A 15338-nucleotide genomic window follows, 5' to 3' on the forward strand; every position below is an offset into this window, starting at 1 on the left:
GAGACACGAAGCAAAGCAATCCTTCCACCCTGACCGTGGTGTCACCGTGTCAGAGTCAGGATCTGCCGAGATCGCGCCTATACGGTCAGACAGACGCTGCCCCTTGCCAGAGCACGGGCAAGCGAGCGACGTGCGAGCAGCAGCGGGGGACGCGAGGGTGAACCAACGGCGGACCACCTGCTGCGGCGGCAGCGTGTCGTGCCGCCCGGCCGGTCTTGCCCGCGTCAAGTGTCAACTCGCGAGCGTGGGAAGAGCAATCCGCGGTTTGGCCTCACACGATTAGCGGCACATGCAGACTTTCGGCAGCGGACGTGTCATCGACTAGGAGACACACAGCACCCGCACTGATGCACTGCAGATAGATAGATAGATAGATAGATAGAATACCCACCTTTGCTCTCCCTAAGGCCTAAACACACCGTCATGTCGTCCCTTGTGTTCCTTTATTTGTCTACTAGTACAACCAGATAAAAGGACAGCGATGCCACAAAGGCATAGGCCAAAGCTCGCACACACGCGCGCACACAGAGAGAGAGATCCTCGATTTTTCTGGCTCCAGACTGCGACGTTCCAGTATTAACCTTACAAACATGCACGCTTGAGACTGGAAGGAGCTGTCCACCTGGAGCTGGAGCCACGCACGCTGCCGCATCTTCAACTGTTTCTACTACTAGTTGGTGGTCCGGCCTGTCCCGCGACAGAGATCTGGGCATCGTCGCCTCGCCTGCCTATCTCATCTCAGGGGCAGCCGGGCCAATCCAGCGAGAGAATACCGGGATCTCCCGCGTTCCCATGTGCAAACACTTTCGGCACTTTCACCTGCAGCAGCAGCAAATGCTGGCCTGGATTAGCGACAGATAATAGGAGCATAAATGCTTAGACAGAACACGGCATATGGCCGGGGTGGAAGAGCTGTCAGGCGAGACGACGAGGTGAGGCCGCCGTGTGCGGCTGACGACAACGTACCAGGGAAAGTGGTGGAGACCGGGGTTGAATTCTGGCTCTGGAGAATCCGTCCACGCCAAACAGGCACTTGTAGCCACTGATGTAGCGGCGCTCACTGTTCGATGTGTCCAACAACAACAAAGAAAGATAGACCAAAGCATCACGGCGTGAGATTCTTATCAACCAATCCCGTGTCAAAAGGGGGAAGACGTTTTTTTCTTCTTTTCTTTTCTTTGGGTGGTCTGCCTCTTCTCGCATATTCAAAGTGCCCCCCATGGGTTTCCAAGGGCCACTTGGCAGTGGTTCGTGCGGTTTTTAGTTTCCATTTCAAACAAAGAGAGGATGACCAAAAAAAAAAAAACTAGCAGATTGAAGAAACAAACTACGTACTACTTATACTCACTTCAGTAAATAGGTGAAATTTCTATTCTGATACTCTTCGACGGAAATGCCCTCCTCCTTCGAGTACCTGACATTGAGCAAAATGTGCGTCCAGATATAAGCGCAAGAATTCAGATGTAAGAGACAATGGAAGCTCACTAACCGTGTAAACAAAGTTACTCCCTCCGATCCATATTACTTGTTTGTTTAGTAAACCAGCGATGCGCAGTATCAACCTTTGTGCAATGGATCGGATCGGAGGGGGTAACAAAAATCAGAACGGTACACAGTATCAACCTTTGTGCAATGTGAAAAGAGAACTAACGTTAATCAACTGATGGGCTAATGATTTCTACATTTCTCTCTGGTGTCACCTAGTCCATACAGAGCCGCTGGGACAGAAACACTAACAATTCTTGTGTTATGTTCAGGAATATAGGATTAGGTAACACTCAAAAAGATATGGAGTATCTATTCAAATAGGCAGGTGAGTTATTCAAGTAGGAAAAAGATAAGATTGGTATCCTTCAAGTTGCCATTTAGGGGCTCATATATAACATCTCGTCTGTGTATGGCACTTTGTGCCACATAGTTAGAACATGATTATAAACTCTTCTCGTAAGAAGAACATGATTATAACTGGAGTCCAACTAGGACTAGTCAGATGCCAAGAATGTACATAAAGGACTACTGGCACAAAGCATCAGAGCATACAAGGTAATAGCACGTGATGTAGTATGCATGGTGGTACTCATAAGAATACTTTGCTAAAAGAAGTGAAAGAGTAGTTGGTACAAGAGAACCATTTTTATGTCGACCAGGGAATAGCAAAGGGATATGCATGATTCAACATTCCACAATAAATTTTGTGCTTTTGTAGGTGGTAGCGTACCTCCAAGGGTATCCATTTTCGCAGAAACGAGAAACCCCACTCATCGCGGTAAAGGCATCAATGTGGACCATTTTTTCTTTCATGGAAGAATCTTGCAGAAAAGGAACACCAAGTTGAATAGAAGGTCACCAATTGTCAACATACCCATGCTAAAACAGTATAGAATACTAGGTAGCAGCTCATTTGTTATTTGGTGTTTGCAATTCAGAGTAAAGTACAGGTAACCTATGTTTGTAGTATCTGCATATATACAACAGAACCGATGACGAAACATATATTAAATTTTTGTTGGTGTAGAGCTCACCTGCTTCATGTAGAGCCTTTAGAGCATGTCCACCAGGATAATTGCTATAGGAGGCCATGAAACTCACAGCAGAGTACCCAAGACTAACAGATTTATATGTTAGTTTTCAGTCAGTGACATATCTTACGTTAATTCAAATGGCAACATGTTACAATCATTAGTCTACCTGACAAGAAAGGCACCAAGCATGAGAACATAAAGGAAATTCCAACCAGTTTTCTTTCGGTTATTATATCTGAAAAAGAATGAAGAAAAACAAAAAATGACTAGCCAAAAACACGAAGAGTTTTATATGGGAGCCCTAACTCCACCATGCAATTCAACAAGCTGAGGATGGAGAAGTCAACCGGTCTCACGAAGCAATGAATAAAGGGCGGAACGACAACAATATGAAGGATGTCAAAAGGCAGGTATACAAAGGAAGCCATCATTGCTATCTTGCATTAGTCACACTGTTTAAATGGTACTCCCTCTAGGAAGTAGATAACATAGTATAATGGTTATATACTCACAGTCTGCTTGCGGCCAGAGAAGCTGACACATTAAACATGGGTACTGAGGCAATTATGAAACGGAGCTCCTGAAATATAAATAGCGGCCATTATGTGAAAGATCAGCTTAATGTTCTACAGATATATAAACTAAAAAATATCCAGGCAATGAGAATAACCTTATGTGGGAGTTTTGAATAGAGTACAACAAATAAGGTGACTGGAAGCACGTATGGCACTATCCTCCTATCAAGAAGAGCACCAACCTGGTATTAGAAAGGAAGGCCTGATGAGATAACTTGCCTGTTTTTGAGCATCACTATAATGACCAATAATGCCTTAACTACTTACTCAAAACGTACATCACAATAAAACCATTAGCTGATTCAAAAAAAGGGTAATATTTTACACATAAATTCCATGTAGAAGTGGCATGTTAATTTACTTTTTTAGAGGTAGCACATTAACTAACTATGACTATGTTGATCTAATTGGAATTCGATTGTTATACATACTACAAACATGATGAAATGGGCACTACAAACAAGATGAAATGGACGCAAAATAAACCAGTGCATAACATGTATTTGCTGTAGCCAAGATATCTTACCAAGCAAAGAGGATAGGCTACAAGCATGGAGCGTGGAAGTGCTGAGGTGAAGTACCAATGGATCGAATGTGTCTGAATAGTACAATAGTTATGGAGAACAGAGGTAGGTCCTTCACAAATCACAACAGTGTCATTTGGATATTACAGAGGTCCTCCTATACGAATCAAGAAATAAGAGGATAACTCTTGAAATCCAACAAATATGTGTATGCTTCCTCCTTTTGTGCACATGCATACATAGGTAAAATGGAAGGTTCTGTGCATATCAAAAGTTTCCACAAAAGTTAACGAAAAAGGATAACAAACTTGTATAATTGGGAGGGAAAGAAAGAAATTTCTGGTTCATAAGACAAAGAATGGTATGTCCCAAAGTGCACTGCAAAGTATTAGCGACCATTATTGTACAGAGACATTCTCAACATGTATATTTTTATCAAAAAAGAAATAAACTGCAGTTCCACAAAAAAAAACATAAAGGATACACCCCATTCTGAACTTCGGTTCAGAACTGAATTAAACCAGAAAACTTCAAATTCCGGCCACAGGATCCTCTGCCACATTATCGAGTCAACTAGTACCGTGAAACCTGAAAGAGATTATGCAAAGAAAATCAAGCTTTCGTACACAACATTCACGTGAAAATTAGTTTCAAAGCTCAAGGCAGTATAGAGAAACATACCAATGCACAAAAGAGCAGTGCTTATGCAACACTTTGCAGCTTCCATTAGAGAAAAAGACCTGCTCTGTCATGGCATTGTCAAATTCAAATCTTAGTGTACCTCAGTCCGCAGCTCTAACTTCACAAATAATTAGTAGACAATACTCCCTCCGTCCCAAAATAACTGTCTCAACTTTACACTAGCTCTAGTATAAAGTTATACTAAACTTAAGACACTTATTTTAGGACGGAGGGAGTAATATGTACATTATCCAAATGCAAATAAGTAAATATGAACATGACTGTGAAAGGTTAGTATAGCGAGTGTCATTTCATAATAGTCTACTGCGCCACGCCTCAAACCTCACATGTTATCATCCTTGACACAACTTTAACTAATTCACTACAGAAACACAAAAGTTGATGTGATAAAACATCAACTGAACTGAACCTTGCAGAAATATGTCTGCATGAGAAAAGTTACGTGGAACTCAAGTCAAACAAGCAACCAAGTAATACGTAGTTTAAAAATTGGTACTGCACATAATTTCATAGGCGCCCGGGAGCCTGACTCAGGAAAGACGGATGCTCCCTAAACAAGACTGCTAGCTGGTATGGAGGGACTTGCTTCGCTTGCTTCCTAGTCAAATATGCCTATCCATCTTACTTGAATAGTATAATATAGAGAGATACAATTGGCATGCAAGTGTTCAAAGGGAATAGAGTCTGATAAGCCAGACACTCACCAGCAGAAGTGTAACCCCTATTGTACCAAGAAGTAGAATCATATCACATCTAAACACAACGGCTGCAACAATCTGCAAGTAAAACGGAGAATTACACACAGTTCGACAGAAATGCAGCATATGTTGCTGGTCTTCAAGTGACGTAGGAAATATTTTTATTTAGTAAAATAACAGCAGGTTTTATTGAACCCCTGAACCCGGAGTAAGAACTAAGAATTATATCAAAATTCCCAGAACTCCACATTCGGTGTACTTAATATTTTCATGCACAGTAGGTAACTTTCGAGACGTCATTGTATATGATAATTGGTAATGAACAATTTATTCCTGTAGTCTGTAAATATATGTTAAGACAGCACATAGATAACAATGAATGAAGCTAAGGTTGTGGCGCCAAAGAAGGCATACCAGTGCCTGTAATGTGCGTAGGTAATTTCCTTTGAACCAGAAAGAGTACGCCAAGTTAACTGCATCACAGAAAGCACATATGAGTTATGAATACTACAATCTCCTAAGTAGATTAATGGTATTACGACATTAATAAACAGTAACAGTAGTGTGCCCACCTAAAGCGAATGCTAAGATATTTGGAAGAGGCCGAGTTGAGTAGAACAAAACGTGAAACTGGATAGCAGTTAGTACCACAAAGAATGCTTCAACATGGCGACCAAACTTTTTTTTGACCTGCTTGTCAGAAACGAGTCAAGCAAATCATGATATTGCCAAGGACAGGGCAACAGCTCATGCTCATTGTTATACAAAGAAATCCAATGAAAAGTTACTCGAAATGGACACAGAACAGTCAAGGAAAAGAAATACATGCCAAAGAGACATTGTGGATAAGATGATTCATGATGATACTACTTCGAAGTTTCTGCAGAATTCTCGGACAGCAACTAAGTTCTCTTTTATAAGTTTATTAAAAGAAACTTACTCTGTGGAATTTGAGCTGGTTCAGAAGTATAGTTTGAAAATCTATCTGCTTAAACCAGGCAAGAAAAGCTAGGATTTCAATCGAGACCAGCATACTGAGGACATATGCTCGCTGTACAAAAAGATAATCATGCATTTTAGGTATTCTTCCACTAAAGCGAGTCTTAAAATTCGGATCACGGTATTAAGGATCTACTGAAGTGACAAATCCAAATTTGACAAGTGTGTTATGGGGCCTGCCATATAGCCGGCAACCCCAGTCACCCCATGCTCATGGAACAGAGCTAGATCCGATGCTGGCTGCAGAGTCCGGGACTAAGAATATTTTCCTTGCCCGCTATGTCACGACTTAAGGAGTTAAAAGGTAAGTTTGGAAAGAAAAGTTTGATTAGGGAAGGACGAAATGAATTAGATCGACTCAATCTTAAATTGTAACCATTTTGGTAGCTCAAATATAATTGTAAGCACTTTATACACCCAAAGAACCAGGATTCTCTTCCCTATTCATATCACCTCCATGCTTTCTCGCAACACCATAAGCAAGAATCATTTTCCAATTTTGGTTCCTTCCCCATGAGTTGGCTTGACAGTCAAAGGAAAATATATTGGTGGATTTAATTGTTATTCACTTCCAGGGGCAGCTATGGTAAATATAAACATCGGCAAAAAAAAAAAGATTGACAACATTCAGTGAGACAGAAGGAGAAATGAAAAGAGAAAATACCTCAACTCGGAAAAGTCTCAAAGTCGTCAGGATAACACAGCCCAATACTAATCGAACTAAAAAGCAAACAGAAAAAACATCAATCTGTCAAATCTATGTTAACCAGGAAGTCATAAGCAAACAACATAAACTTGAAGCATGTTTTAAGCTCATGATAAATTGATAATCACCTGTTAGAAGACTATAAATCTTTGGAACATGAAATGCACTTATTATGAGAACTGCAGGCGATGAGAGAATAGCTATTACCAATGCTCCTGGAAAACAGACAGCACACGATATTAATGTCTTGTGATTCTTCGTCCACACAAGCATACATGGTAAATCGTGTTTACTCGTTTACTGCTATCTAGATCTGATCAATTACTTCTCAGTTCTTACATGCTAAGCTTGAACTAGGCTTCAATTGGTTGTTTATAAGAATATATTGGATCATGCTGTGCAAATCAAGGATTTCATGGCCGCATGATTATTACCTATAAATGTCCGAGGAACAACGCCAGGAAACTCTAAATGGTCATACTGCAGCAAATTGGAGAGAAACAAAATATTACAGAAATCAACAAACAAACATCTTAAGGTAATTAACTAACAGCATCATTGAAAAAAGGGAAACTGGAGGGAAATTAGCAGCTAAGGTTACCTTATCAATGTGATAATTGTGGTACAGAATATCATGCATGGCCTAGAGAATAGATGACTCGAACGTTAGCTGAAGCAGTTGGAATTACTGACAGTACTAGTGCAAGCATAACAAATACAGTTAATTAAAACTTAACCAATTGAAGGTGGGAAATCCAAAACTTAACTAATACCAAAATTGATATTGAGAAAGGAAAGCTCGTTCAATTCACTGTATGATGAAAATTACTGAATGAAACGGATTCTGAACAGCAAAATGCTTGCAAATGAACTACCACGCCTAAGGGGAAAGTTGTCAGATATAAATTCGTAGGCAGTCCTACATACAGGTGCGTAGATGGAACCCGAATTATCATGAGGAAGCACCCTTCCCATCATGTAAATTGCACATGTGACACTACAAGCTGGGCAGTTTGAACTATTCAAGCAGGGGGGAAGCCCAAACACGAACCTGCACATTGAAGCTCTCCTCCACCTTGGTGTAAGGCACCATGACGGCGTAGAAAGCGGCAATCGATCCGAGCATCAGGTCCCACCCTGCAAACGAGCTCCCGACGCATCAGATCCCCAAAGTCCTCCACAGCAGCAGAACCCTAAGTTCTAGAAGCTTCGCGAGCCACAAAGCAAGCACGGGATGGAGAGCGACGAAGCGAAGCGACTCACCGTACTCCCTCAGTAGCCTTGCCGCCGGCGTAGGGGCGGGCGGCGGTGGAGCCATCTCGGTGGCCGGCGAGTGGGTTCGTGCGTTTGGTGTTCCGGTCGAGCCCAACCGCTTCGCCGGTCCGGGACTTCGGGTTAATCTTTTTCTTACAGTGATTTCGGGCTAATTATTGGCCGTGGCTACCCTAAGCAGCCCAGTAAATGCGAACGGCCCAGGAAACTCTTAGCACTCGGCTGATATGGGCATTGTCTGAGTTATTAGTTAGCGAGCACTCCTTCCGTAGCCTTTCAGCACACGGCGTGCTGTTATTTGACGTGTTTTTCGTTGTCGTTATGTGTTGCGCTTTGAGCGTATTCTTTGAATTTTACTTTTATTTTTTTCGCACACGTTTCCGGTTTTTTATATTTTTTTAATTTATGTTTTGGCTTTTTAACCGTCATTCTTATTTTTTTACAAAAATAATTCCTAGAAAAAAATGCCTTTTTAGTTTTTTTTTCTCACGAGAGGCATGGTTTTGCTTTCCTGAGAGGCATGGTCGTCCCTCTCAAAAACGGAAAAACGCGTTTTTTACGAGAGACACGGTCGTGCGTGTCGAAAAGGGAAAAACGCATTTCTGTTTTTTTTCGCGAGATACACGGTTTTGCCTTTGTGAGAGACACGACATGCCTCTCGGAAAGTAAAAACGCGTTTTTTTCTTGTGGGAGGCACGATTTTACTTTCGTGAGAGACACAATTTTGCCTTCGTGAAAAATCCAACGGTGAAAACGGTTCGAGATTTGGACGCATGATTTAGGAGATAAAACGTTTTGAGAAAATGAATCTACGAAAAAGGGAAAACTCCTACGTTGCGACAAGTGGCACGCATGCAGTGCGCCACTTGTCGCGACCTGGTTTGGGAGTGATCTTTGAAAAGAGTATTCGTCAATTAGTGATTTCGCGTGTTTGGTTGTCAAAATTGGATGCATTGCATACATGTTTGAGTTGGGTCTGATTAAGAGAAAACATGCAAAAAAAATGACATCTACATCTCGTATGATTAAGGAACGGTGAAAAATCTAGTTTTTTTCCTCTAGTTAGGGTTTCCTTCTCCCGGGAGGCGATTTTTTCGCCGTCATCGAGTGTTCACCTTCCCACCACCGATCCATCCCATGATGCTGGTTTGGGCTAACTAAGGGGTGATCTTGTATCACTTCTTGGTCTTGGCTAACCTTCGCGGGGCGACTGGGGAGATTAGGGCACATCCTCAAGGCCTGGGTGTACTTTACCTCGGGTTAGGATTTCAAGTTTCTTGCAACGATGGGATCCATCAACGAAATAGGGGGATCCAGATCCGCATCTGAGGTGGAGAAGATGATGGCAGAATTAGGGATGTGGGAGGAAGACCTTGACGATGTCGTCTTTGATGAAAAAGAGGCACCATCGGAGGTTGTTCGATGGATGGCAGTGGCGAGGGTTCACATCGACAGGCCATATAGCCAATTTTGGTTATTTAAGAACATGCATGCAACATGGGATCTCGCACATGATGTCAAGTTCAGGTCATTAGAGGACAAACTCTACACTGTGCAATTTTTCTGTCTGGGAGATTGGGAAAGTGTGATGCAGGATGGGGCGTGGGAATTCAGAGTGAACGCCGTCATCATCGCGCCATATGATGGAATTACCAAGCCTACTGAGGTGAACCTGGACATGCACAAAATATGGATTCAAAACCCATGATGTTCGTGACCTCTATGCACACCTAGTGACACCTTTAGCAGCAAGGGTTGGAGAGATTTTCTTTACCGAAGCCGCGACGCAATACTTTGCTGGAAACTTATATCATATATGGGTTAAGATCAATGTTCATAAACCACTAAAGAATGCGGTGTCGATGATTAGAGATGGCAAGTGTCAGATCTACCGGGTGAAATATGAACATTTACCAAATTGGTGCAGTGTGCGGTCATCTAGGCCATGTTTATAAGGCGCATGGGGATGGAATCCACACCCCTCAGCTCTGCACTACAAATACCTCTATGCAAACTGGACTTTCAAAAAGAATATTGCAGGCGGAGGTGTTGGGGAACGTTGCATGGGAAACAAAAAAAATCCTACGAACGCCCAAGATCCATCTATGAAGATGTATAGCTATGAGAGGGGGATTTTGTATACATACCCTTGTAGATCGCTAAGCGAAAGCGTTAAGAAACGCGATTGATGTAGTCGTACATCTTCGTGATCCAATCATGATCCATCCCGATCTAGCGCCAAACGGATGACACCTCCGGTTCAGCACACGTACAGCTTGACGACGTCACCGCCTCCTCGATCCAGCGAGCAAGTGTGGAGTAGTAGATGGGTTCTTTGGCAGGACGACAACACAGTGACGTTGGTGGTGGTACAATGTCAGCACGACTTCGCCAAGCGCTTTCACAGATGCAAACGAGGGGGAGAAAACAACCTAGAGAGAGGGAGGGTTGCGCCAAAGGCTTGGTGTGTGGCTGCCCTCCCTCTCCTCTCATATATATAGGAGGAGGGGTGGAGGAGGCCGGCCCTAGGGGTGGGGCGGCGGCCAAGTGGGGTGGCTTGTGATCCAAGGCAAGGGTGGCGCCACCCCTAGGGTTGACCCTCCACCAGCCTAGCCGCATGGTCCTTGGTGGGGAGGGGCATCGAGTGTGGCCCCTTCGGGGTAGGTGTGCCCCTTCCGGTGGACCCTGGAACCCTTCCGACACTCCCGGTACATTACGGGTGATGCCCAAAATCTTTCTAGTGACCAAAACGGAACTTCCCATATATCATTCTTTACCTTCACACCATTTTGAAGCTCCTCTTCATGTCTGGGATCTCATTCGGGACTCCGAACAACATTCAGTTACCAACATATATAACTCAACAATACCATATCCTCATCGAATGTTAAGCGTGCGGACCCTGCGGGTTCGAGAACTATGCAGACATGACAGAGACACCTCTACGGTCAATAACCCATAGAGGGACCTGGATTCCCATATTAGTTCCTACATATTCCATGAATATCTTTGTCGGTCGAACCATGATGCCAAGGATTCAAATCAATCCCGTATGCATTTCCCTTTGTCCAGCGGTATGTTACTTGACCGAGATTCCATCATCGGTATCTCCATACCTAGTTCAATCTCGTTACCGGCAAGTCTTTTTACTCGTTCTGTAATACAAGATCCTATGACTAACTCCTTTGTCACATTGCTTGCAAGCTTCTTGTGATGTTGTATTAACGAGAGGGCCTAGAGATACCTCTCCATCATACGGAGTGACAAATCCCAGTCTCGATCCATGCTAACCCAACAGACATCCTCGGGGATACCTGTAGAGCATATTTATGACCACCCAGTTACGAAGTGACGTTTTATACACACAAGGTATTCCTATGGTGTCAAGGATTTGCATGATCTCATGGTCTTAGGAATAGATAATTGACATGTAGAAAGCAGTAGCAATAAACTTAATGATACGACCAAATGTTATGCTTACGGTTGGATCTTGTCCATCACATCATTCTCCTAATGATGTAATCCCATTATCAAATGACAACTCATGTCTATGGTTAGGAAACCTTAACCATCTTTGATCAACGAGCTAGTCTAGTAAAGGCTCACCAGGGATACAGAGTTATTATATACCCACACATGTATCTGAGTTTCCAATCAATACAATTATAGGATGGCTAATAAATGATTATCATGAACAAGAAAATATGATAATAACCAATTTATTATCGCCTCTAGGGCATATTTCCAACAAGAGGCTATTGTCGCGTGCGGCTGGATTGAACCCTCGCAAACATTGCACCCTCATGCGACAATAGATATTGGACAACCTTGTACCCTCGCAAACATCAGATATTGGACAACCTTGTACCCTCATGCAATATTGATCACAGGACGGGGGCATCTTCAGATCACTGCCCCATCAGATTGCAGCTTGAGCCAGTCGGTACGGGCATGCATCAAATAAGATCTTCATGTATGAATGTTGCTCGGAGCGGAATGCAGACTTTCACACTTCTCATGAGGCCAAGTGGAGCGGGACCCAGGGGGGCCAATCGGCGATGGAGCTGAGCACAAAGCTGGGAGATTTGTCCACGTCGCTATAGGAGTGGAGCGGGGCCACCATTGGGAATGTGTCCAGGATGATTAAATTTTTGAAAAAGGAGCTGGCTATTTTGTAGAATGACCCTCATCGCTTGGCTCCTTCACGTGCAGAGCTAAAAATTACTTATAAGCTTGTGGAGTTATATCATACGGAGGAGACATTGCAGAGGCACTGATCTCGCATGCAGTGGTTGACGGATGGTGATAAGAAAACCAAGTTTTTCACAAAAGAGCAAGCATGCGCCGTATAAAGAAACTTAATCAAGAGTTTGCAGCGACAGGATGACACCTTGACACAAGATCCGGGTGAATTGGCGATGCTAACAAATGATTTCTATCGAAACTTTTTTACCTTGGAGGGAACTACTGGAATGGAAAATGTATTAAATACAGTGCCAACCAAGGTGACTCTGGAGATTAATGCAAAACTTACAGCTCATTTACCCCCCAGGAAGTGAAAACCGATCTCTTTCAAATGTATCCGACAAAGGCCCTGGGACCGGATGGCTATCCGCCACACTTTTTCTAATGTCACTAGGAGTTCTATTGTACTGAGGTCAACAATGTGGTACTTCGTATTTCATTGACAAGAGAGCCCGGATGTGATAAATGAACCAATGTTGGTGCTTATTCCAAAGGTAAATATTCAAATCAATTATCTCAATTTCGGCCCATAAGCTTATGTAACATTTTATATAAGACTGCCTCCAAGGTTCTTTCAAATAGATTAAAATAGATCCTACATGAGATAATTTGTGAAGAGCAATCAGCCTTTGTCCCAGGAAATCTCATCACTGATAACATTATTACTTCATATGAATGTCTTCATTTTATGAAAAGGAATAAGGGTAAAAAGAAAAAAAATGTGGAGTGAAGTTAGACATGATGAAGGCCTATGACCGATTGAGTGGGTTTATTTGGAGGCAATCATGATCAAATTAGGATTTTCACCAACCCGGGTTAATATTATTATGAGAATGGTATGCTTTGACAAATTCTCTATTCTCTTCAATGGTGGTAAGTTGGAACAATTTAGCCTATCTAGGGGGGTCCGTCAGGGGGGGAGGGGGCTATATCTCCATATTTGTTTTTGCTTGCAGCAGAGGGCCTCACATGCCTCTTAAATACACAATATGAATCATCACACCTCATTGGAATACAAGTTGCACCAACGACTCCGCTGGTTAGCCACTTGCTCTTCGCATATGATAGCCTATTGTTCGTCAAAGCCAATTCTGTTGGAGCTATGGAGTTGTCCTCTTTGATTGAAAATTGTTGTAATGCATATATCCAAAGGATAAATTTAAGTAAGTCCTCGGTCTTCTTTAGCAAAGGTTGCCCTAATAGTGTAAGAACGGAGGTGAAGCTGGCATTAAATATCACCAATGAACTCTATCTGAAAAATACTTGGGTATGCCCTTTGATGTTGGGAACAACAAAAATGGTGCTCTTAATTTTTTGAAAGGCAGAGTGTGGAATAAGATCAAGGGATGGATGTACAAACTTCTCTCTACGAGGGGTGATAGTCGTGATTTACTGTGGGTTTTCGTGAAGAGGAACGGGTAATCGCAGCACAAAGTGGGTAAGTATTCCCCATAGTTATGAAACCAAAGTTTATCGAACCAATAGGCATATCAATACACAACCGTCTTTAGCGGCTGGACACAAAAGAACAAACAACTTGCACCCAACAAGGGCAATAGGGTTGTCAATCCCATTAGTCTCGTTATTTGCAAGCGAATGAGGTGTGTAGATAATTGTAAAATGCAAAATAAAATAAAAGTAAATAAATGGCAAAAAGGTGTTGGAGTTTTTAGCAATATGTTGTGAATAGACCCAGGGGCCATAGCTTTCCCTAGTGGCATCTGTCATGAAAATAAGCATACTCTGGATAAACAAATTACCGTTGGGCGATTGATAGAAGAGCAGATAGTTATGCGATTTTCATGGTAATGATCATGTAAATATAGGCATCACGTCCATAAACAAATAGGCCGACTCCTGCATTCACCTATTACTATTACTTCACTTCAAGAGCGTTTCAATGCTTGCCTCGCTACGTATTAAGTTCATGCCAAACGAAGTAATGCTTGGAGTAAGATGACATGATGTAGACAAAGTAAACTCAACCAATATGAATAAACCACATCGTTTTACCCTTAGTAGTAGCAATACAAAGACACAACTTGTCCCCTTCTGTCACTAGGGTATAGAAACTCGCCAGGTTGAACCTACTACAACGCACATTTCTCACCGAAGAAATATCAATCTGGTTGGCCAAACTGTTGCAATAGATTGGAGAGAATTACTAAGCTATCATAATCATGCACATAAGAATCACATTATATATCAGATGAGACTCAAATATTTATCATGAATAATCTGAACATAAACCCACAATTCATGGAATCGCAGCAAACGCACCATACAAAAGAGTTACATCATATGGATCAAAGCGAAGATGTGATGATCATTGTATAGAAGAACAAAGAGAGAGAGAGAGAGATGCCATTTAGGTACTGTCATGGATGATGGGGATATGTACCTAGGGTAGGGTCATAGGCCTGGCCTACATGTCCTACCTAAGTACACTACATTGGAGGACTTCAAGACTACAAGGAAGACTCCGACTAGAATCACCATGGCGCATGTGTCACTCGGCACTACATCCACTTGGAGTTTTCTCCCTGCATTCGATAGTTGCCTTTCACTCGGAAGAACTAGAAGCCAGTCGACGGCAGAAGATCAGAAGCCACTCCACGGAAGGCCAACAGGTAGGCATTCGACTAGTCGCCATAAATAGCATTTATTGCAAACGTTATCAGTAACGTTCACCTTTATTACCATGATCGAACCCTTGGTTGCTGGGGATTGATGAGGGGCAGTGCACTCTATATAAGCCACCCCTCCCCTCTGACACAAGGGTTCGCACCCCTTGTAACTCACACATTACACACAACAAAAGCTCCCGAGCACTGAGACGTAGGGCTGTTACCTCCACGAGAGGGGCCTGAACTCATACATCTGTGTGTACAATCTCGCCGTAGCTAGGACTCTCCCCTCTCCTTACATACCCCTAACCTCTACTGTCAGGCTCGTTCCCACGATAGTTGGCGCCCACCTTGGGGCAGGTGTCTAAGCAACTGCCGGTGAGTTTGCAATTTTCTCCTTCGTCATGTCTTCCGGCGGCGGTTTGTTCCTGGGCCACGAGATCTGTTTTGGTGCACTCACCTTCATCG

General features: G+C 42.8%; 1 protein-coding gene across 2 annotated transcripts; it reads right to left on the bottom strand.

Annotated features, from left to right (window-relative positions):
• Positions 1-426: 426 nt before the first annotated feature.
• LOC123427409 (dol-P-Man:Man(7)GlcNAc(2)-PP-Dol alpha-1,6-mannosyltransferase) lies at positions 427-8130 on the bottom strand. 2 transcript variants are annotated; one of them, XM_045111444.1, is made up of 20 exons: positions 7990-8122; positions 7778-7863; positions 7328-7369; positions 7161-7206; positions 6855-6941; positions 6685-6740; positions 5594-5711; positions 5436-5494; positions 5028-5099; positions 4303-4366; positions 4106-4209; positions 3624-3695; positions 3193-3279; positions 3035-3102; positions 2689-2757; positions 2523-2605; positions 2219-2309; positions 1349-1414; positions 967-1060; positions 427-819 (listed from the first exon to the last, which is right to left on the bottom strand). In XM_045111444.1, exons 1-20 carry the CDS (start codon positions 8042-8044, stop codon positions 739-741), a joined length of 1500 nt encoding a protein of 499 aa, XP_044967379.1. In that variant the 5' UTR covers positions 8045-8122; the 3' UTR covers positions 427-738. The 2 variants fall into 2 exon arrangements, 1 of the variants encoding a protein (XP_044967379.1); XR_006622396.1 differs by lacking the exon at positions 427-819 and adding an exon at positions 1652-1732 and having other exon boundaries at positions 1045-1060; positions 7990-8130.
• Between the last annotated feature and the right edge of the window lie 7208 nt (positions 8131-15338).

Source organism: Hordeum vulgare, chromosome 2H (assembly GCF_904849725.1).
Source record: "Hordeum vulgare subsp. vulgare chromosome 2H, MorexV3_pseudomolecules_assembly, whole genome shotgun sequence".
Classification (NCBI taxonomy): domain Eukaryota; kingdom Viridiplantae; phylum Streptophyta; class Magnoliopsida; order Poales; family Poaceae; genus Hordeum; species Hordeum vulgare.